This window comes from Mesocricetus auratus, unplaced genomic scaffold (assembly GCF_017639785.1).
Source record: "Mesocricetus auratus isolate SY011 unplaced genomic scaffold, BCM_Maur_2.0 Super-Scaffold_100007, whole genome shotgun sequence".
Taxonomy (NCBI): Eukaryota; Metazoa; Chordata; class Mammalia; order Rodentia; family Cricetidae; genus Mesocricetus; species Mesocricetus auratus.
In genome coordinates this window covers 47,862,879-47,882,907 of record NW_024429191.1, presented here as the reverse complement: position 1 = coordinate 47,882,907, position 20,029 = coordinate 47,862,879, and the positions used below count along the sequence as shown (strand labels likewise).

The following is a 20,029-nucleotide window of genomic DNA, read 5'->3' as shown; positions in this document are numbered from 1 at the left end:
TGCCGTGGCACATGTGCAGCTGGGCATGGTGGTGCATGCCTTTAATCCCATAATCAGTCAATGGTACTTTCAGGAACTTTTTGTTAATGGAAAATTTCAAACAAAAGTAGAGCCATGCATTCTAGAGAGCACACATCACCTATCTCTAAAGATGAGAGCTTCAAAAAACAACCCATTTAGAAGCCAGGTGTTGTGGGACATTTCTTCAACCTCAGTACTCAAGAGGCAGAGACAGGCAGTTCTCTGAGTCCGAGGCCAACCTGGTCTACAGAGTGAGTTCCAGAACAGCTTTTGAATGCTGGTGTAGAAGCAGAGGATGTCTCAGTGAGGTAGCCAGCGTGGCTGTGATGTGGCATTGTTTCTGGTTTGCACCATTATTCCTCGATTCCCTAAACTTCCCTGCTTTGTTTTCCACCTAAGCAATTTCCATTATCCTGGATTGTGTCAGTGACCTCCTTTCCACCTCATCTTGGGTTTCGTCATCGCCAAAGTCAGCTGCACCTCCACACATTCAAGATCCTGCACCTGACCGTGTCCTTCCCTCACATCTTGCTATTGGCTAGCAGACATCAGGATCAAAAAGTACTTTCCCTCAATCATCTCATTTTTTTCTTGTCCAACTTTCTCACCCAATGCCCTTAACTTGACCCAGTATCTTTTTATCATACCCCTCTCAAACCTGAACTCATCAGCTGTCTGAAGCCAGAAAAACTGGTTCTCACATATTCATTACTCAGCCAGGCATAGTGAGCCACACTTTTAATCCCAGCATTCCGAATGCAGAAACAAGGCAGTCTCTCTTTGAGTTCGAGGCCAGTCTGGTTTACACAGTGAGCTCCAGCAGCCAAGGCTTCATAGTGAGACTCTGTCTCTAAAAAACTAAAACTAACACAAACCTAAAACACAAAATTGAAACAAAATGGATGTGGGATGTCCGGCATGCTGTGAATATGCGTTGCTTTTATTCTTTGATGAATAAAGTTGCTTTGGCCAATGGCAGGGCAGAATATAGCTATGCTGGAAATCCAAGCAAAGATACAGATGAAGGGTCGAGAAGAGCCAGCAAGCTGCTGGAGCAGTTGTACCAGAGAACACACTACAAAGCCACTTGTCGATACACAGATTATTAGAAATGGGTGGATTTAGCCAGGCGTTGGTGGCACACACCTTTAATCCCAGCACTCAGGAAGCAGAGGCAGGTGGATCTCTGTGAGTTCCAGGACAGCCTCCAAAACAATACAGAGAAACCCTGCCTCGGAAAAAAAAAAAAAAAAAAAGAAATTTATATTTCAGAGCTAGCCAGTATAATTAATATAATAGTAAGAGCTGGGAGGTGGTGGTGCATGCCTTTAATCCCAGCACTTGGGAAGCAGAGGCAGGAGGATCTTTGTGAGTTCAAGACCAGCCTGGTCTACAAGATCGAGTTCCAGGACAGAGAAACCCTGTCTCGAAAAACAAAAACAAACAAAAATAATAGTAAGCCTCTGAATGATTATTTTATAAGCAGCATCTGGATGCATGCACAAAGTAAAATTAATTACTCACTTGTGAAGAAAATGGGATAAGAGTAAGAAAAGAAAACAAGAGATTAAAGATGCTAAGTAGCTCTTCAATGGAAGTGGGCTGTGAATGGGAGGGTTGATTATCCATTCTCATACCTGATTTTTTTTTTTTATTTTACATGTGTTTGTGGTTTGCCTACATTTATGTGCATGCGGAAGAGGGCATCTGATCCCCTGGAACTGGAGTTATGGATGGTTACAAAATCTCTTGTAGGTACTAGGAATCGAACCCAGGTTCTCTGCAAGGGCAACAAGTGCTCTTGACCACTGAGTCATCTCCCCTGCCCTCATACCTGAATCTTAAAAAACATCCTTCACAGTAGTATCTAAATCGCATGCAACTCCTATCCTAGGTTTCATCTTAACAGATTTCTAATCAAATTCTTGGTTCTACCCAAGACTGTCACAGTAGCATAGACACCCATCACCACTGCAATCTTTTTTTTTTTTAAATAAATGTATTTATTATATATACAGTGTTCTGCCTGCATGTACACCTGCAGGCCAGAAGAGGGCGCCAGATCTCGTTACAGATGGTTGTGAGCCACCATGTGGTTGCTGGGAACTGAACTCAGGACCTCTGGAAGAGCAGCCAGTGCTCTTAACCTCTGAGCCACCTCTCCAGCCCCCACCACTGCAATCTTACCTCAAACAATACTTCTTTAATCAAAGATCTGTCTCCCCAGCACAGTGTAAACTCCCATGATCCCAAGAGCTCTGTTTTTACCCTCTATTTATTCTAACAGGACCTGGCACCTACTTTGGGGCCAGTAAGTCTATGCTGAACAAATGAGTGAACATGAAAGCTGGAAACTGGCATCAACTTTAAAATGTTTTAAGTTACATTTATTTATGTCGGGAGGGATGGGATGGTGGGGGCATGAATGCCATGGCAGTGAGGGGGTGTCAGAAGACAGATTGTGGGGATTGGCCTAAAGGAAGTACAGATTTATTTTTAAAGATTTATGTGTGTGGATGTTTTGCCTGCATGCATGTGTGTGTGTACCACATGTGTGCAATGCCCTTGAGGGCCAGCTAGGGTGTTGGATTCCCTTGAACGGAAGTTGTCAGTTTGTTGTGAGGCACTGTGTGGGTGCTGGGAGCTGAACCAGCATCCCTTGGAGCACAGAGAATAGTCTTAACCACTGAGCCATCTTTCCAGCCCCCAGCTGGAAACAGAAAGTGAATTCAGTGACTGGTTTGTTGGTTGTCTGGTTCTGCTGCCCCCCCTTTATTTAATAAAGTTTTATTTTTTCAAATGTACAGCTGATTGAACCTGTTTAGACATCTTCACCAGCAGCTGGGGCATCTCCACCCTTTGTTTCTGGTGTAAATTACTTGGGCTCTGCTTTGAAACCAGCTTGATAAGTCCTTTACTATGGAGCTCCTGAAGAGCTGCCCTGGCCAAGAAACCTTGAATCTTCAGTCTCTCAGAGACCACAGCTGGAGTAATAAGCTTATAATTGGGCACTTCCTTACAGAGTTTGTCACATGTAGCTTTGTCAAAGAGGACTAGATTGTTGAGCTTGTCCCAAACTTTGTTTGCCTTTGGACCACTTCTTTTTGGCCTTGCCACCAGACTTATTTACTGGGTCTTTGTCTTTCTTGGCTGACTTCCCGGCATCTTTCTTCTTGGCATCCTTAGGCAGCATGATGAAACTCAGAGCACTGCAGCCTCCACTAAGATGTCAGAAAAAAAAGCTGCTGCTCCTCTTTTTATTTCCTTTGTTGGTTTGTCCAGTCATTCAGAGTTACAAAGTTCTTGTCATCGGTCCAATGAAGGATGCTAACTTGACATCGTTGGTTTCTCTTTATCTTCCCTCATCCCTCTGTACCTCCCCTCTCCTCTTTCCCCCTTACTGCTCTCTCTTCAGTCTTGCAGGAGGGTGTATCACAGAGCTAGGCACACTGCTGTCACTTCCAGTCTGTGCCCAGGTGCTGGAAGGGGGATCCACGGCAGGCAGCAGGAGGTTTGTGGGCAAGAGGGCCCAGTGGGGACTACCCGATAAGGACTGCCTTCTCTGGGAAGGCATCTAACCAGACTACTCTATACCAGCCCCACTCATGCTTCCCTCCAAATTGCCACTGAGATCTCACACATACACTACAGCACAGAAAAGGGACTGAGACGGAAAAAGTGGTAGGTACCAAGCAGCAGTGAGTCTGTGGACAGAACAAGATGTTGCCTACAGGGGCCTATGCCACCAAAGTCCAAGGGTCTGTCTAACTTGTCTCTCACCTGATATTCTTGAGACCCTGCGTTGCTAACCATGAACTCTCTGGTCTGTTGTTGGACACTTGGGGGCAGCAAACAGCCAGAGGTGGAGGCCTAGGGGGACTGCTGGATGGGCCTCGGCATCTCTAGGGCTTCAAGAAATTCGTCCAAATAAACTGAACATTAGGATTGCCTCTGGCACAAGGTCACCCAGCCCAAAGGGGCAACATCATCTGTCTGCTTGGCCTCAGGAGTAGAAAGGGTGGGACAGAGGGCTGTGAAACTGGAACCTGTCCACCAGGTCACAATTGTGAAAGAATCTTGGCATTGTGGCACATTGGAGGAAAGCTGACTTGGAATAAGTGATGTCTTTCTTTTACCTTGAGAGTTCTCAGCAGTGCAGGTATCTGGAGGCAAGCACACACAGCCATTGTCTACTTGTGGTAACACTCTAGGAAAACAATGTTTGCAGAGCCTCAGAGGCTAGACAGGGTATGTACACTAAGGAACTGAATGAATGAAGTAAGTCTGCCTGGAACATGAAGAACAAACTAGAAACACACCAGGCAAAGACCTAGCAGAACACACAAAGCATCCAGGACAAGAAAGAGTGTTAGAAAAGCACTCGGAGCCAGGCAGTGGCACAGCACCCCTGCACAGGGGAGGCAGAGGCAGGTGGATCTTTGTGAGTTCAAGGTCAGTCTGGTCTACAGAGTGAGTTCCAGGACAGCCAGGACTGTTATATAGAGAACCTTGTCTCTGAAAACAAAAGCAAAACAAACAAACAAAAAAAGCACTCGAAGAGGTGAATGTAGGGGCAGGTATGAAAAGACTGGTGAGTTGGCTTTTGAGATTGGAGCTCATGGAATCTACACTGGCCTCGAACTCACTGATAGCTGAGAGTGACCTTGAAAGAGGAATGCACTACCACAGCCGGCTTTCTGTGGTGGTCAGAATCAAACCCTGGGCTTCACATCCGCTAGGCAAGCTACTGTATTGAGTTATACTCTCAGCCCCAGACTTGGGACCTAGAGATTGTGGTAGCTGCTGAGAGGACAAGAGGATGGGAGGCGGAGAGAGTGCAGAGAGGAGACTAAGTGGTCTCTCAGCAGCAGTGCTGCCTGGAGCCGTAGTTGCTATTGGAGAGAAATGGGAGGACCTGAGAACCAGCGGAAAGTTAACAACCAGAAAGTGGGTGTGGAGGGATAAATGTGAAGAGTCAGGAGATGGTGGAGAAGAGAGCAAGCCAATAAAACCCTGCCTGCCCCCGGGACTCTGGGCAGACAAACATTTTACTGACGGCAAGAGGGACACATTTGAGAGGTAATAGTATGTTTTGCTTTGGAATTATTGAGTTTGAGGCATCAACGGTACATGCTGAAGGAGGTAAGTTTAGATATCCAGGAGGCAGTCAGAAGGGATTGGGGCACTGAGGTGTGGGTGGATGAGGAAGTTTATCTAGGAGTGGGCAGGTCTGAAGTGAATGGCCACCATGGTCAGGTCTAACCGGTACAGTGACTTTCCACTGCCAGAGTCTCCTGGGATGTCCTGGAAAGTATCCAGGGCAATAGAAGAGAGTGCTGCTCTGTTCTCTGTCCCCCCACTGAGTCCTAGCTCAGCTGCCCCAATCTTAGCCTAGAGGCAAAGTCCTCTCTTTGCCACTACAGTGTGGTAGGCCCTCCCCACTCTCCCAACACATCACCTGTGGGAACTTAGAAGGAATTGACCTTGGCCAAATAAAGCAGATGAGAAGGTTCAGCTGTGTCCTGTGGGTCTCCAAATGGATGGCCTCTCAGGGGTTCTCGAGGAAAGGATAGGTGGAGCCCCACTGGGGGCCAGAACAAGGATCCTGTCCTGTGTTGTAGGCCAAGGAATCCACTACTCACCCTGTCATATTGTTGGCCTCTCTTCCCCAGTGAGGTCCACGGGACTCTGAGGGGTTGTGAAGGGAACCACCTCCATACCCTTCCTCAGAGCCAGCAGGCCACCCGGTTGGTACCACACACCCTGCCACTCATGAACTTGTCCAGCTCCCATCCTCTTTCCACCTCTGGAATATGTGTGGACACAGGTTAGAGATGCAGGTGGCCATGACCCTGATGAGAAGTCTCGAGAAGGATTTCCAGAATTGAGCTGGGGGTTATGTAACTTGCCTGGGTGGGTGGGATATGAGCTGTTTAGCTGGCTCCAGGCCCAGGTTCCTCAAGACAGAAGTTACAGAGCCCTGGCTATGGAATAGTTAGCTAACCGTGACTTCTCAGTACTGTGGCTTGAATAGGCCTGTCCCAGTACTACTCATAATGAAGCTTGGGCTCTAATGCAGCAACATTAGGGGTGGGGCTAGAGGCAGGCATTTGAGTCACGGAGACAAAGCTGCAAGAATAAGTAAAATGTTTTCATCAGTTCTCCCTGATAGTATAATAGAGCAGATGAAAATAAGAACTTTTGAGCCGGGTGTTGGTGGCGCACTTGGGAGGCAGAGGCAGATGGATCTCTGTGAGTTCGAGGCCAGCCTGGTCTACAAAGCGAGTTCCAGGACAGCCTCCAAAACAATACAGAGAAACCCTGTCTCGAAAAAAAAAAAAAAAAAAGAAGAAGAAGAAGAAAATAAGAACTTTTGGAGGGAAGGGTTCACAATGTAGCCCCAGCCAGCTTGAAATTTACTATGCAGCTCAGGATGGCTTCAAACTTGAGGAGATTCTATGTCTGCCTCCAGAGTACTGGAAACACAGACCTTAAGTGACCACACCTGCATGAAAAATATGAACTATGATGTTTACCTAGTGCTTAGAGGAAATGAAAATAAAATTATCTGAATAGGGCTCTGCCAGGAAAAATGCCCTTGCTTCCCTTTTGACTGGCTTTGAAGGCAATGTAAACAGAATGAGAAAGAAAGGGTCTGTTCCATCTGCCTTCCTTCTTTCTCCTAATCTTTGCCCCCAGTAGAAAGGACTGAACGTCAGGCACTTGAATGAAAGAGGAGGGACGAAAGTGCTCCTAGTCAAGGTGGAGGAGAAAGTTTATTGTAGATTAAGACGATAGCATAGCCAGAGGCAGGGACAGCTGGGAAAGCTCAGAGTGGACATGCCCCTGAGCCGTGTGGTGGAGGAGGGGAGAGCAGCTGCAGACCAAGAGGAGCAGCCTGAGCTAAAAGAGTAGAAGGGGGAGGGGGAGGGCAACAGACCGGGACGCACCACCCAAATGGCTGGATTATATACATAAGGCAGCTGGAGAAGGGCAGCCCAGCCTCTGGACTGGAGACGTTTAGGGCAGAGGACAGGGTATGCCAGCCATACCCGGAAGCAGGTAGGGACTGATACAGGGAAGAACCCGGGTTGGAGACCCAGCAGTCTCTTCCATGAGGCTGTGTCCTCACCCCTGCCAGACTCCCATGGCTTTGCACTCACTATGCACAGGGAGGACCTTTACAAATTTATTTCCTTGGGGCAGAAGAGATGACGTTAAGAGCTCTTGTAAAGGACCATGGTCTGGTTTCCAGCTCCCAAGCCTGGATAAGCTCTGGATCTTGGTAAGTATATTTAAATACTTTATTCTACTTTAGCCTAGCAGGGTTGTTTACTCTTGGTTTGTAATTCCTGCACTCTTAGGAGCCTGAGGGAAGGTCATTCTGGGCTAGTCTGAGTAAGACCTTTTCTCAGAAAACTAAATAGGCTGGAGAGATGACTCAGTAGCTCACAACTATCTGAACTAACTCCAGTTCTAGGGGCTCTGACACCCTCACACAGACCTACATTCAGGCAAAACACCAATGTATATAAAATGTAAACAAGTTATATATGCAAAGGCTGGGAGTGGTGGGGCTCACTTTAAAAAGAAAACAAAAGAAAAAGGCTGGGATTGGGGTTGCATGACTTTAATCCTAGCACTCAGGAGGCAGAGGCAGGTGGATCTCTGCGAGTTCGAGGCCAACTCTAGTCTACAGAGTTGCAGGACAGGCTCCAAAGCTACAGAGAAACCCTATCTCAAAAACAAAACAAACAAAAAAAGAAAACCAAGTAATTAGCCAGGCATGATAGATGGCACACGCCTTTAGTCCTAGCACTTGGGAGGCAGAGGCAAGCAGATCTCTAAGTTTGAGGTCAGCCTGGTCTTCATAGTGAGTTCCAGGACAACTAGGGCTGTTACAGAAAAACCCTGTCTCAAAAAAAAAAAGCAAATAAACAAATAAGAAAACAAACAAGTAGATGAATAATGCATAATCTACTTTGGTGGAGGGGAGAATGGCTCAGCGTTTAAGAGCACTGGTGGTACACAGATACATGTAGATGGGCAAAATACTCATGCAATTAACATTAAATATTTTTCGTTTCTTCCTTGGTTCCCTTTCTTTCTTTCTTCCTTCCTTCCTTCCTTCCTTCCTTCCTTCCTTCCTTCCTTTCTTTCTTTCTTTCTTTCTTTCTTTTTTGAGACTGAGATTCTCTGTGTACTCCTAGTTGTCCTGAAATTTGCTTGTAGACCAGACTGGCCTTGAACTCACAGAGATCTACCTGTCTCTACCTCCTAAATGCTGGGATTAAAGACATGCACCACCACTGCCTGGCTGACAGTAATATATTTTTGTTTTTAGTGAGGCATGGTGGCACACCTGACATTCTGGCACTTAGGAAACTGAGAAAGGACTACCTCAAATTCAAGGCCAAACTGAATTACATAGTAAGACCCTGTCTCAAACAAAAGTAGGGGACTGGAGAGAGGCTTAGAGATCTGGAAGATGGCTGATCTTAGGAGGACCCAGTTCAGCAGCATCCACATGGTGGCCTGTAACTTCTGTTTCAGGAGCTCTGACACCCTCTGAAGGGTGGCAGGCATACAGGTGGTGCACAAACATTCATACATGCAAATAAAAGACTCATATCAAGCCGGGCGTTGGTGGCGCACGCCTTTAATCCCAGCACTAGGGAGGCAGAGGCAGGCGGATCTCTGTGAGTTCGAGGCCAGCCTGGTCTACAGAGCCAGTTCCAGGACAGCCTCCAAAGCCACAGAGAAACCCTGTCTCGAAAAACCAAAAAAAAAAAAAAAAAAAAAAAAAGGCTCATATCAAGTAAAAGCTAGACAATCTTGAAAAACATACCACCATAGTGAGGCTGTAGAGATGACTCACTGAGTTATGTATCCTAGCACCCATCTCAGTTCCCGGGGGATCTGACACCTTTTTCCAGCCTCCAAGGACATCTTCACATACCTGGCAGACACACACACACACACACACACACACACACACAAATAATAAATCTTAAGAAGAAAATAGCTGTGGCAATGGAAAGATGGCTCAATACTTGCTGCTTTTACAGAGGAGCCAGGTTTGGTTCCCAGAACCCACGTGGGAGTTTTCAACCATCCCTAATACCAGTTCCAGGGGATCCAGCACTGTCTTCTGAACTCCACAAGTCACACACACACACACACACACACACACACACATTCAAGCAAGGGCAGACAGATCTGTGTTTGAAGCCAGCCTGATTTACATATTAAGTTCCAGTTCAGCCAAGACTACATATTGAAAAAATAAACAAAACAAACTAGTTTCTCTTGTGTTCCTATACATTTTATTTTATAATTTACAAATATTTTTCCTAGTAAGTATTCATGAGTTTCACCAAAATTTCAAAGGGACCCATGGTAAGACTGAAGGCTTAAAATTCCTGCATACAAGAAATAGGTAGCCTTAACTCTTCCATAAAGGGGCTGGGTGTTGGTGGTGCACACCTTTAGTCCCAGCACTTGGGAGGCAGAGGCAGGCGGATCTCTGTGAGTTCGAGGCCAGCCTGGTCTACAGAGAGAGTTCCAGGACAGGCTCCAAAACAATGCAGAGAAACCCTGTCTCGGAAAAAACAAAACAAAACGAAAACTCTTCCATGAAGGGATGTTTGTCACCAGGTGCTGTATCACTGGGGGGTCAAAGTCTTTTCTTTTTTCCTTTAGATTTATTTTATTCTATGAGCCTGCACCTGTGGGCCATCACATATGTATCTGGTACCCATGGAGGTCAGAAGAGGGCAGAGGCTCCCCTGGAACTGGAGTTGCAGATGGTGGTGAACCACTGTTTGGGCACTGGGAACCGAACCCAGGACCTCTACAAAGGCAACAAGTGTTCTTAACTGCTGATCCATCTCTCCAACCCCCTCAAAGTCTGTCTTTTGGTTCCTTCAAAGGAAAGGGACCATCCCAGAGCACAGAGTCACCCGTCCCAGTTGTAGGTTTGGTGTCACCAGCAGGCTACTGGCTGGAGACACTTGCACCCTGAGAAGAGCAGCTTTGTGCCATTTCAGGGATTGGTCCTAGGACGCTCCTCCTCCCAGCTGCAGCTGAGCCAAGGGTCCCACTGCGCTCAGATACTTTTTCAGACCCAACGGCAACAAACTGACCTGTTTGTTTTTAAGGGAGTTTGAGTTTGAATACACTGGGGTTTCAGCATTGAGAAGACTAGAAGAGATGGCAGATACCGAGAGAGGAATGGCAAGCCAACAGCAGAGATCTAGAGTCCTACCAAGACAAGGGACCTTCTACCACAGAAGAGATTCGGCCTTGAGCCTTGGTATAACTCTGCTCCCTACCATCCTGTCATAGAGCTCAAACACTGGGGAAAGACAGGGGTCTCAGCTACCTGTAGCCCACATGAGGCGTGCCAGGAACACAACGGGGGAAGCTGAAGCCACTTGCTCTTCTTTTGCCCGGGACTTAGTGCTATGATCTTGTTAATAGCATCTATGTCATTGGAGGTCTCTAGCCAAGGATTTTTCTTTTCTTTTCTTTTTTTTTTTTTCCGAGACAAGGTTTCTCTGTCCTGGAACTAGCTCTTGTAGACCAGGCTGGTCTTGAACTCACAGAGATGCACCTGCCTTTGCTTCCTGGTGCTGGGAGCAAAGGCTTGCACCACCACCGCCCGACTAGCCAAGGATTTTTTGATCTGCTTGACTGTGTACAAAGCAATTAGAGCTGTTGTTGCTCCTGGTGGGGAGGAGGGACAGAAAGGTCTACGCAGAGAGACCTCTATGGCCAGGTTCCTTCTATCTCATGGGGGCCTGCAGGACCTTTCCTCTTATGGAGTAAACCTAGTCACAGACCCACCCAGAAACAGATTGGCCAACTACATCCACATCTCAGGTCTATTTATGTATTTGTTTATTTACTGGGGAAGGGTCTCACTATATAACACTGACTGGCCTGGAACTCACTGTGGAGAACAGGCTGGTCTTGAACTAGAGAGATCTGATTGCTTTTGCCTCCCCTGTGCTGGGATTAAAGGCATGTGCCACCATACCTGAACACATTTCAATCCGAGCAGTGCTTTAGAGATGAGGAAAAGCTCAGGAAAGTCAGATGTCTACAGTAAACAATGAATCCAAATTGGGTGTGGTAGCACATGCACACCTGTGGCAGTGCATACTCAGTGCATAGGAGGTAAGGTGGGATGACCAAAGCCACAGGGAGGGAGCAGGGAGCAAGAGAAGGAAGGAGAGAGAATTTAATGGTAAAGGACCCTCACCTGCTGTGCCCCTCCTCAGACTCCCCCCACATATTTGCATTTTCTAGAGTATACACTCTCACCTCCAAGTTTCTACACTTATGTCCTGGCTGGAATACCTTTAGGATACCCTCAGGAGCTCTGTAAAACCAACTTTAAGACTCAAAGCAAGCCCACTGATACTTTTACACCTTGGTAAGGTGTACCTTTATATTGCCAAGCCCAAGAAGGAAATAACTGCAATGTAAGGCATCAACAAACACGTAACCCTCAGATCCATTTCAGTAAATTAGGATGGTTCATGTGGCCAGGATAAGATTCCGTTTACTCAGTTCTCAGCTGGGCGGTAGATGCTACATAGAATCCACGAGGGGCATAGGTAAGTAGCTTCCTAGCTCCCAGGCATTGGCACTAGTAGATTTATTCAGTCGTGCAACAATATACCACTAGGCCTATAATGTTCTAAACATTATGCCAGGTGCTGGGGATTAAGGATGAATGGAGAAATTAACTGGGAGGATAAAGTTAAACTAATACTTAAAAGAACACTCTTTAAAAATCTGTAAAGGAAAAACAACAGTTTAATCTGTGCTTTGGTTCAGGTGTACTGGGGGAGTTTCCCCTTGCCCTCCCAAGGGGAAGATTTGAGGGGATTAGAACAGTAATCCTCAGGTTAGGTGTCAAGGCTTGAAGCCCGAATCCTAACCTAGACCCACACCTGGACCTGTTGTTTCCCTTAATTTAAAGCACAAAATCGGGGAATTAGTGGTCTGGTTGTCAGCCCATTCTGGGTCACGTACCTCAAACGATTCTTCCCTTACTCAGAGATTTCACCTAGATAGGTCCTTGATTGAACAACTGTTCTTAGCTTTTTTTTTTTCCTTTTGAGACAGAGTTTCTCTGTGTAGCCCTGGCTGTCCTGGAACTCATTCTGTAGACCAGGCTAGCCTCGAACTCTTAGAGATCCACCTGCTTCTGCCTCCCAAGTACTAGGATTAAAAGTGGACGCCACCACCACTAGGCGAAGAACTGTTAAGGACGGTCTCAAGTGACCGTATTAGAAGGTACTTTTAAAATGGAGGAGCAAGCGTGCACGGGTGCCACAAATCCTAAACCTAAATCGTACAGCAAACCAGACCCCATACTCTAGCCTGGCTCCTTCCAAAGAGCAGAGCTTACAGAACAGCCCCAAGAAAGCCCCGCCCCTAATGCGCGAGCGCCGATTGGTCAGCGTGATCGCAGGGCGTGGTCAGATCTTAAAGGTCCAAGAGCTTAGTAGGCCGGGAGGAGGTGGTGGGTGCTCCAGGAGCCCTAGAGGACGTGATGCCTCAAAGGCCTATGTAGGTTTCTTTAACACTCGCTAATGTCCAGATTCAAGTCTCAGATCTATGGAGCCCACCAGAAACTTTCCACTATTCGGAGGCGCCTTCTCCGCCATCCTCCCCCCTGGGGCCATTGATGTGAGGTGAGCAAGCCCAGACGCCCAGGAGGCCGGTCGGGTGGGTTGCAGGAAGAAACCAGAGACAACTAGAGTGTCCCTGCCCCTCTTGTAGCGACCTCCGACCCGTCCCGGACAACCAAGAAGTTTTCTGCCATCCCGTGACCGACCAAAGTCTGATCGTGGAACTTCTGGAGATGCAGGCCCACGTGCGGGGCGAAGCGGCTGCGCGGTGAGAAAGCTAGCCAATGGGAGGCCAGGAACTGAGGAAGTGGGCGGGGCCCGTGGCTGGACGGTTATTCGGGACGAAAACTCCAAGGGCGAACTAGCAGACTGGTCAGAAGAGAGTGGGGCTCGAGGGTGGGGATGGGTTATTCAGAGATGCCCCTCCTTATCCCTGTCCCCCCCCACTCCAGGTACCACTTTGAGGACGTTGGCAGGGTGCAGGGGGCTAGGACCGTGCACGTGTTATCTGTGCAGCCTCTCTGTTTGGAGAACTTATCTCTGAGGGGCTGCTGTCAAGATGCCTGGTTCCTTTCTGGCAAGCAGCAGGTAGCTAAAGAAAACCAGCAGGTGAGGGCCATGGCGCCTGGGATGTCCTGAAGTGTGTGTGTGGGGGGTAGCACCAGTTACCATCCTGGTAAGCGTCCTGTTTCTGATCCCTTTAGGTAGCAAAGGATGTCACACTACATCAGGCGTTGCTTCGGCTGCCCCAGTACCAGACTGACCTCTTGCTCACCTTCAATCAGCCCCCGTAAGGACGAAGAAAAGGGTGGGAAGCTCGCAATTGGACCCCCCTCCCCGCTCCCTGACAATTAGGCTGGGTGGGTCAGGCAGGAAGATTGCCTGGTGGACTCCTTCAAGAAGGTAGAAATGGACCACGGCCTTCTGGGGAGTAGGAAGTGTAATCATGCAAAACTAAAGCCGGTCTATTTTCTTTCTCCCTCTGTTCCCTCACCCTAAACTCTAACAGCAGGTCTCATGGCCCTGAAAATCTATCATGTCCACCTTGGAGCCTGGGTAACTTTGAACAACTGGTGACTAGTTTGACTCTTCATGATCCCAACATCTTTGGTCCCCAGTAAAGATGGAGGAGCACAACATACTGATGCTGAGGACTCAGGGACCTGGTTCTGAGAGGGGGAGTGTCTACTTCTTCCCTGGACATAAACATAAGACACCTCCTCTGCGGAAATAAACTTGCTTTATAAACATCCTAGTTTCTGTGGCTTTGAATCTAAGAGGACACCTGGGTCTCCCAGTTCCCTTTGGTCTTGGAAGGGGGACTTTAAAGCTGTTCGCAGGAGCAGGAGGGACCCAAGAATGACAGTAGAAATATACTTTGGAGTGTCTGATTCAACCCTGAGATGGGTGTGAAGTATACAGGGGGATTTGTGGGGAAATTTAAAGCAATATTTAAGGGAAGGACATACATTACAGTTCCCAGTGATTCAACCCTAGGAGAACAGAGAGGGAGTGGGCATGGCTGTCCTCCTTAGGTGGATGAGAAGTCCATCGGTCAGTAAATAGTCACCGAGATACTAAGTAGAGGCCGAGGTGCCCAAAGAGTGTTGATTTGGGTATGGCAGAGCGACTCATTTAGTGTATGTGTTGTAGAGGGAACGCAGCTGATCCCAGAAGAAGAGGGAGAGGACAGTGTGGGGGCCAAGGCGAAAGTAGGAGGCACCTATACCCTTGTACATGCCAAAAAAGCCCTCTGTCCGAGCTGTCTGCAGCAGAGCGTCCAAGATCCCCCGGTACATGAGGCCCTGGAGCATGTCAGAGAGGGAGGGAGAGCACAGGAGGAGCATGTCAGAGATCGCCAGGGTCAGACACCTTTGCAGGTAGCATTTGAGGATCCACTTCTCCACCCCCAGTGTTTCTGGTCAGCCTGAACCCTGCAGTGCTCCCCTACCTTGCCACGAGTATCAGTGGGTTGGTTATACAGCCTTGTGCTGGCTACATCAAAGGGTGTCATGGCCAGGACTACTGCGATGCCACTCACCATGGCAGCTGCCAGAGCCACCTTCCAGCTCTGGGGAGGAAAGATCTATAAGAAAGAGAATTTTATCAACCACACAGTCATTCAACCTTATAAGGGGTAGGACAGACCGTGCCCTGGGAACATAATTTCTGGAAGCTTCCATACCACCAGAGATAACACAGTGTGACGACTGTGAAGGGGGACTGTCCAGAGGGCTTCGGTACCCCTTCTGGTGGGAAATGATGACAGAATCCTGCTTCACGAGTCAATGACCCCAAGCCCTCCTGTTGCTCCCTCACTTTTGAACCTTGGCATCATCCTGTCCAGGGTCCACCTCCCTTATTCCACCCTTGTTTCCCATTCCAGGGATGGCCCCACCCTTTCCCTGGCAGTACCTCCCACTGGCTCAAGAAGTCCTTGGTGGATGAGAAGGTGCACAGCTGGGTAGAGGAACCGACGACAACTCTGGGCAGGCCGCCCATGGCCCCACGCCATAACCCCACTAGACCATGTTTCTGGCCAATCTTGGTTAGTGCCTGAAACATGCCCTGGTGGGGAGAAGACCATGGGGTTGGGGTTCAGTCACCCCACCACCAGGAACTGCCTCCCGATGATGCTTTGAAGGATCACCTATTGCCCAGACAACCAGGTCACTGTAGGCTTAGAGTCAGAACAGGGGCCCTCAGGTGTCTACTAACCCTTGCCAACCCAGAGTTCAGGCTAGAGGTATGGAAGTGAGGACATTAGCAGGTCAAGGGAATGGGCAGAAGAAACAGGTGTGGGGAACTGGAGGAACAGGGCACAGGAGGGTCAGGGTGGGCTCCAGGGCCTGACAAGCAGGACTTGACGGGGTCGGGCAGAGCAGTGGCTGGAGTTGGAGCTGCTAGGTGCCGGCAAAAGACTGGGAGAAGATGGAGGAGATGGTTGGGTACTCCAGTGGTTTGGGGAACCCTCACCTGATGCTTATACTGGTGCCCTACAGCGATTTCAGAGGTTGCCTGTGCCTGGAGGTGTGTTTTCACCTGGGGACAAGAGAGTATCTCAGCCTGTGCCCAAGTCGTCATCTTCCCACCATGAAGACCAATACACTCAAACCCCTCACACTTCCTCTAGGATATTGAGCGTTGACTATATCCTTTTAATCTGGTAATTACTGTTGTTCCCACTTAACAAATTGGTCGTGAGACTCTGTATCCCTTGGCTGCAGTCCCAGGGGACAGCCCTCTTAGCACTGCAAGATACCCTGCCCCCTCCACACCCTACTTCCCTTGGGGCTGGGGGTTGGGAGTAGAGGTTGGAGAATGGCAATATTTCCTAAGACTTCATATTAGGCAAGATCTGGGTGTCTAGCCTCTTATGCCAGCTCCCATTCCAGATCAGGTTCCTTGTCTGACTACCCAAAATTGATTCTTTGGTTCCCAGGACCCAAAGAGGTATCAGTTCAGCTGACTTTGATGATGCCTGTGTACTCAGATCTCATGTAATAGGAGTGTGACCAAGTTGGCTCTCTATGATCATCTCAGTGTCTTAGCTGCACTAAGCCTGGCCTAGTCCCAACAGTAATCAGCTGTGTGACCTTGAGCAGGGCACCTACCATCTCTGGGTCTCAGGATCCCAACCCTTCACCTATATGTAATAACTCAAAGGAGTAAACTGTGAGACTGCAATACTGTGATGCCCAGGACCCTGTTGACCCTACACTCACTGATGCATGTTACTCAGATTCTCATCCTGCCCACGCAAAGTCAGCCTCAGTGTTGGGCAATAACAAGACAATAAAAACTACAGGATTACTGGGAGGGTGGCACATGCTTGTATTCAAAGCACTCCAGTGGCAGAGGCAAGGAAGATCAAGAGGCCAGCCTGGGTTTATAGTGAGTTTCAGAGCAGCCTAGGTCATATAGCCAGATCGTATCCAAAATTAAGAAAGGAAGGAATAAATCTTGTCTGTCAAATGCTTACTATTTGCCAGGACCTCTACTAATGCTTTACATGTTCATCTCATTTGTCTCCTTTAATCCCCCAACAACCACACAAAACTATATAATTATTCCTGTTTTATAGATGTGGCACCAATGAGTACTTTTCAAAGCCAGGACCTGCGCTTCAGAAAGTCTGACTCTGAAGCTCAGCTGTCGACAGCTATGATGTACACTTGTTAACTGAAGCACAGAGAAGCCTAGGTTGGACAGTGGGTTTGAAGCCAGGCTGTGCTACAGAAGTTTTGACACTATTATAGAGGGAGGCCCTGCCTCAACAACCAACACCCCCACTCAAAGAAGTCTCCAGAAGCAAAATCTGTAATCTTCAGGAGCACATTGCAGTCAGTTGGGTGGGTGGGTGTAAGGCAGGTTGAAAGTCTTGAAGCTTTCCAGCACTTTCCTATGACTCCCGCTTACAGGGAGACAGCACCCTGTCACCAATGCCCTTGTGTAGGGCAGGCCCCCACCTTGCACCAAGGGTCTTTCTTGAAGGCCCCAAACAAGACTTCCCTTCTTACCATGTAGATTGGGCTTCCCAGATAGGCTCCCATGACCCCAGCTAGGGCCCCAGCTGCAGCGCTGCGGACTGGACTGTGGATGCCTTCATCAGTGCGCAGGTATCCCCTAGCCTCTGCCAGCCCGTAGGTGCCCAGTCGGATGCCATTCATCAGGAACTGGTACAAGAGCGCAGGGCCCAGGCCCTTCTGCAAGGCGGCCAGGCCATCCACCTTGCCAATGGTGAAGAAGGCATGGAAGACGTTTCGGTAGTGGCGCTGGTAGGTTCCCGGGGCCTTCAGTTCTCCCTGCAATTGCATTCTGGTCTTCACAACCTCCAGGGGATTGGTGAACACACAGGCCCCGCAGGCTGCTAGACCACTCAACAAGAAGTCCATGGCCTCCAAAAGCAGGGATGGGTATCAGGGTAACACCTGGCTTTTTGCAGTCCAGGCTGCAACAGGTAAAAATTTAGAGAGCTAAAGTGTCAGGTCAAATATCAAGAAGTGAAATCAGGGAACTTGGGAGTCAGCGGGTGGAAAAGAGGGGAGAAAGAGAAGTGTAGGAGAGTCTGGCGAGAAGGCTCTGTTAACCAAAGGAGGTCAAGGAGGAGCAGATGTTAGAAGGTGGCAGGTGGGATTACAGGCTAGGGGCACCAGGGAGTATTTTGGGAAAACGCGGAGTGGGAAACAGTAGCTGGAGAGACAGGAAAAAGAAAGCAACAAGAAGAAAAGGATCAGAGGGAAGACTCCCGGAGGTGTTTTGGCGACAAGCAAGAGGAGGGTGACGAAGGAAGCTAAGATTGCGGCTAAGGATGAGCTTGGCGAGGTAGCTACGGGGCTGGAGCACCTTTACCCGGGGTGGCTGGCTGAGGCCGGGCCGCCACTCTCCAGTCCGTGGAACACAGCGCCAATGGGGACTCTCTTCAAGAGCCACCCCCGAGCGCCTCCGCCAATGAGCGCAGAGCCGGCTCGGCGGCCAATGGGAGGCGCTCGCAGCGGCCCGGCCCTCGGCTGCAGCAGGTTGGGTTAACTCTCCTAGCCCCGGCTCCAGGGTCTGTGACTGGTCTCAACCGGGTGCCTGACGCGCGGAGGCTTTATCACTGCCCCGAAGTTGGGATGGGCCGCGGGTTCCTGGGCGGATGCAGAGGCTGAGGGCAGAGGGTTGGGCAGCTCCTCCTGCGGGTGGCGGACTCTCTGCGGTCGTCCTCTAAGCCAGGTCATCTCGGTTTGGGGTTGCCGGACTGCAGCCACGCCCAGCGCTATTCGGTTGCCAGGACAGCCCGGAAATAGCGGTCCGGCCCGCCGGGGTGACGGGACACACCTGCTGGACAGTACCCATCTCCTAAGGCCAAATAAAATGTTTGTATGGCTACTAATAGGGTGTGGCCAGCTGCGGGGGCCCGGGGAGAGAGGCTTGAAGACCAGCCAGGGAACGAAGCTCGATCTTCTTAAGCTCTTGATCCTGGCAATGACCTAGAGGAGGCCGGGCAGGTCAAGACAAGGATTCGCATCCCTTCTCCAGCGAGGCCTAGATTACAGAGAGCAAACGTGTCCTTTGTCCTTGCTTCACGTGCGTGGTCAATCACGAAAAAACCCACGGGAAAGACGCTGGAAAAGAGCGGAGAGAGGAGGCTTGGAGAAAGAAGGCAGGGGCTTAGGGCTGGGTGTCAGGAAGAGGCAGAGACTCACTGGAGTAACGCTCAACTGCTCTGCTCCCCGCTGAGTTCCCATTTGCATCTTCCTTCCGCCCTGCCATCTGATTGACGGTAGACGAGTCACTTTTCTTCTCAGAAACCCCCGGTAAAACGGCAGCGATGTCTGTGGGACACGCTCCGAAGGAAAGGTTGAGATTGTATTCAGTTAAATTTACTGGAAAGTCTTCCCGTTTCCTGGAGGTCCCTGCCCTCTTTCTTTGGTGGCGTCCTGGTCGGGATGCCTTTGAGCATCTTCTGATGGCTTCCAAACTGTTCGTATTCATTCAGCGTCATCCTACTCTGTTCCTCAAACATGCACCCACGGCTCTCATTTAGCGGTTGTTAATTTCCCTGCTGCACTAGTCTGTGAGTTCCTAGGATCCCTGGGGGCCGGATCTGAGTCGTATAAATTGTTGTTTGTGAGACAGCCTTGCTGTGTGTAGCCTACTGGGGCCTCAAACTCGACATCTCCTTTGCCTCAGTTTCGGGTCTGCTGCCATACTGAGTGACAGGGTGACACCACACTTAGTTTCACATCCTGAGTTTGAACCCTGTGGTTCTTAAAAGTGTGGTCCTATAGCAGCAGCAATACCTGGGAACTTAGAAATACATCTAGCCTCGCTGGAAATCCTCTGAATCAGAAAGAAGGTCTGCAGGTAGAACCCTGTCCATCTGTCTTTCATCCAATCCCCTGGGTGTTAAAGATTGCAAATTACTGGCTTGCACCTCGTATCTTTATTGCCGGATGCCCTGGAGATCGACACATTTTTTTTTTTTTTTTTTTTTTTTTTTTTTGGTTTTTCGAGACAGGGTTTCTCTGTGGCTTTGGAGGCTGTCCTGGAACTCACTCTGTAGACCAGGCTGGCCTCGAACTCACAGAGATCCACCTGCCTCTGCCTCCCGAGTGCTGGGATTAAAGGCGTGCGCCACCAACGCCCGGCTGAGATCGACACATTTTAAGGTGTTATTTTTTTAAGAGTAATCTTAAAAATCTGGACATCTTAATTTTAATTTTCTGAACATTGCACAGAAATTATAAAGATATTGAGTGTTATAATAATGTTCGTGGGGGACCTTGGCGGATTCTATGGCGGCAAGGGACAAACATGTGAGGCAGACAGAGCTTAACTGAGAAGTTTTAATAGAAAGGGAAGGCAGGGGGGAAGGA

The 20,029-nt window shown here is 48.9% G+C and overlaps 2 protein-coding genes and 1 pseudogene across 7 annotated transcripts; 1 reads left to right on the top strand and 2 right to left on the bottom strand.

Annotated features, from left to right (window-relative positions):
* Positions 1-2,386: 2,386 nt before the first annotated feature.
* On the bottom strand, positions 2,387-6,845 carry LOC121141375 (annotated as a pseudogene).
* A 115-nt stretch (positions 6,846-6,960) lies between these two features.
* Rangrf (RAN guanine nucleotide release factor) lies at positions 6,961-13,918 on the top strand. Of its 4 annotated transcripts, XM_040748939.1 has the most exons (6): positions 6,961-7,083; positions 7,194-7,306; positions 12,820-12,936; positions 13,121-13,277; positions 13,373-13,458; positions 13,678-13,918. In XM_040748939.1, the coding sequence occupies exons 2-6, from the start codon at positions 7,233-7,235 to the stop codon at positions 13,787-13,789; spliced, it is 546 nt and encodes a 181-aa protein (XP_040604873.1). In that variant the 5' UTR covers positions 6,961-7,083; positions 7,194-7,232; the 3' UTR covers positions 13,790-13,918. The 4 variants fall into 4 exon arrangements, with proteins under 4 accessions (XP_040604873.1, XP_012967224.1, XP_012967226.1 ...); XM_013111770.3 differs by lacking the exons at positions 6,961-7,083; positions 7,194-7,306 and adding an exon at positions 12,589-12,731; XM_013111772.3 differs by lacking the exons at positions 6,961-7,083; positions 7,194-7,306 and adding an exon at positions 12,644-12,731 and having other exon boundaries at positions 13,681-13,918.
* Positions 13,919-14,040: 122 nt separating this feature from the next.
* Slc25a35 (solute carrier family 25 member 35) lies at positions 14,041-19,121 on the bottom strand. 3 transcript variants are annotated; one of them, XM_040748936.1, is made up of 6 exons: positions 18,015-18,533; positions 17,189-17,619; positions 15,645-15,710; positions 15,084-15,236; positions 14,620-14,754; positions 14,041-14,473 (listed from the first exon to the last, which is right to left on the bottom strand). In XM_040748936.1, the coding sequence occupies exons 2-6, from the start codon at positions 17,561-17,563 to the stop codon at positions 14,300-14,302; spliced, it is 903 nt and encodes a 300-aa protein (XP_040604870.1). In that variant the 5' UTR covers positions 17,564-17,619; positions 18,015-18,533; the 3' UTR covers positions 14,041-14,299. The 3 variants fall into 3 exon arrangements, with proteins under 3 accessions (XP_040604870.1, XP_040604871.1, XP_040604872.1); XM_040748937.1 differs by having other exon boundaries at positions 18,021-18,533; XM_040748938.1 differs by lacking the exon at positions 15,084-15,236 and having other exon boundaries at positions 17,189-19,121.
* Positions 19,122-20,029: the final 908 nt, after the last annotated feature.

Coding starts and splice junctions, on each gene's coding strand:
- Rangrf (XM_013111770.3), top strand. CDS start 12,655: ATGGAGCCCACCAGAAACTTTCCACTATTCGGAGGCGCCTTCTCCGCC. Junction 12,732..12,819: donor CCTGGGGCCATTGATGTGAG/GTGAGCAAGCCC, acceptor CCCCTCTTGTAG/CGACCTCCGACCCGTCCCGG. Junction 13,278..13,372: donor TAGCTAAAGAAAACCAGCAG/GTGAGGGCCATG, acceptor TGATCCCTTTAG/GTAGCAAAGGATGTCACACT.
- Slc25a35 (XM_040748936.1), bottom strand. CDS start 17,563: ATGGACTTCTTGTTGAGTGGTCTAGCAGCCTGCGGGGCCTGTGTGTTC. Junction 15,711..17,188: donor TGGGAAGCCCAATCTACATG/GTAAGAAGGGAA, acceptor TCTTGTCCCCAG/GTGAAAACACACCTCCAGGC. Junction 15,237..15,644: donor GGCACCAGTATAAGCATCAG/GTGAGGGTTCCC, acceptor TCTCCCCACCAG/GGCATGTTTCAGGCACTAAC.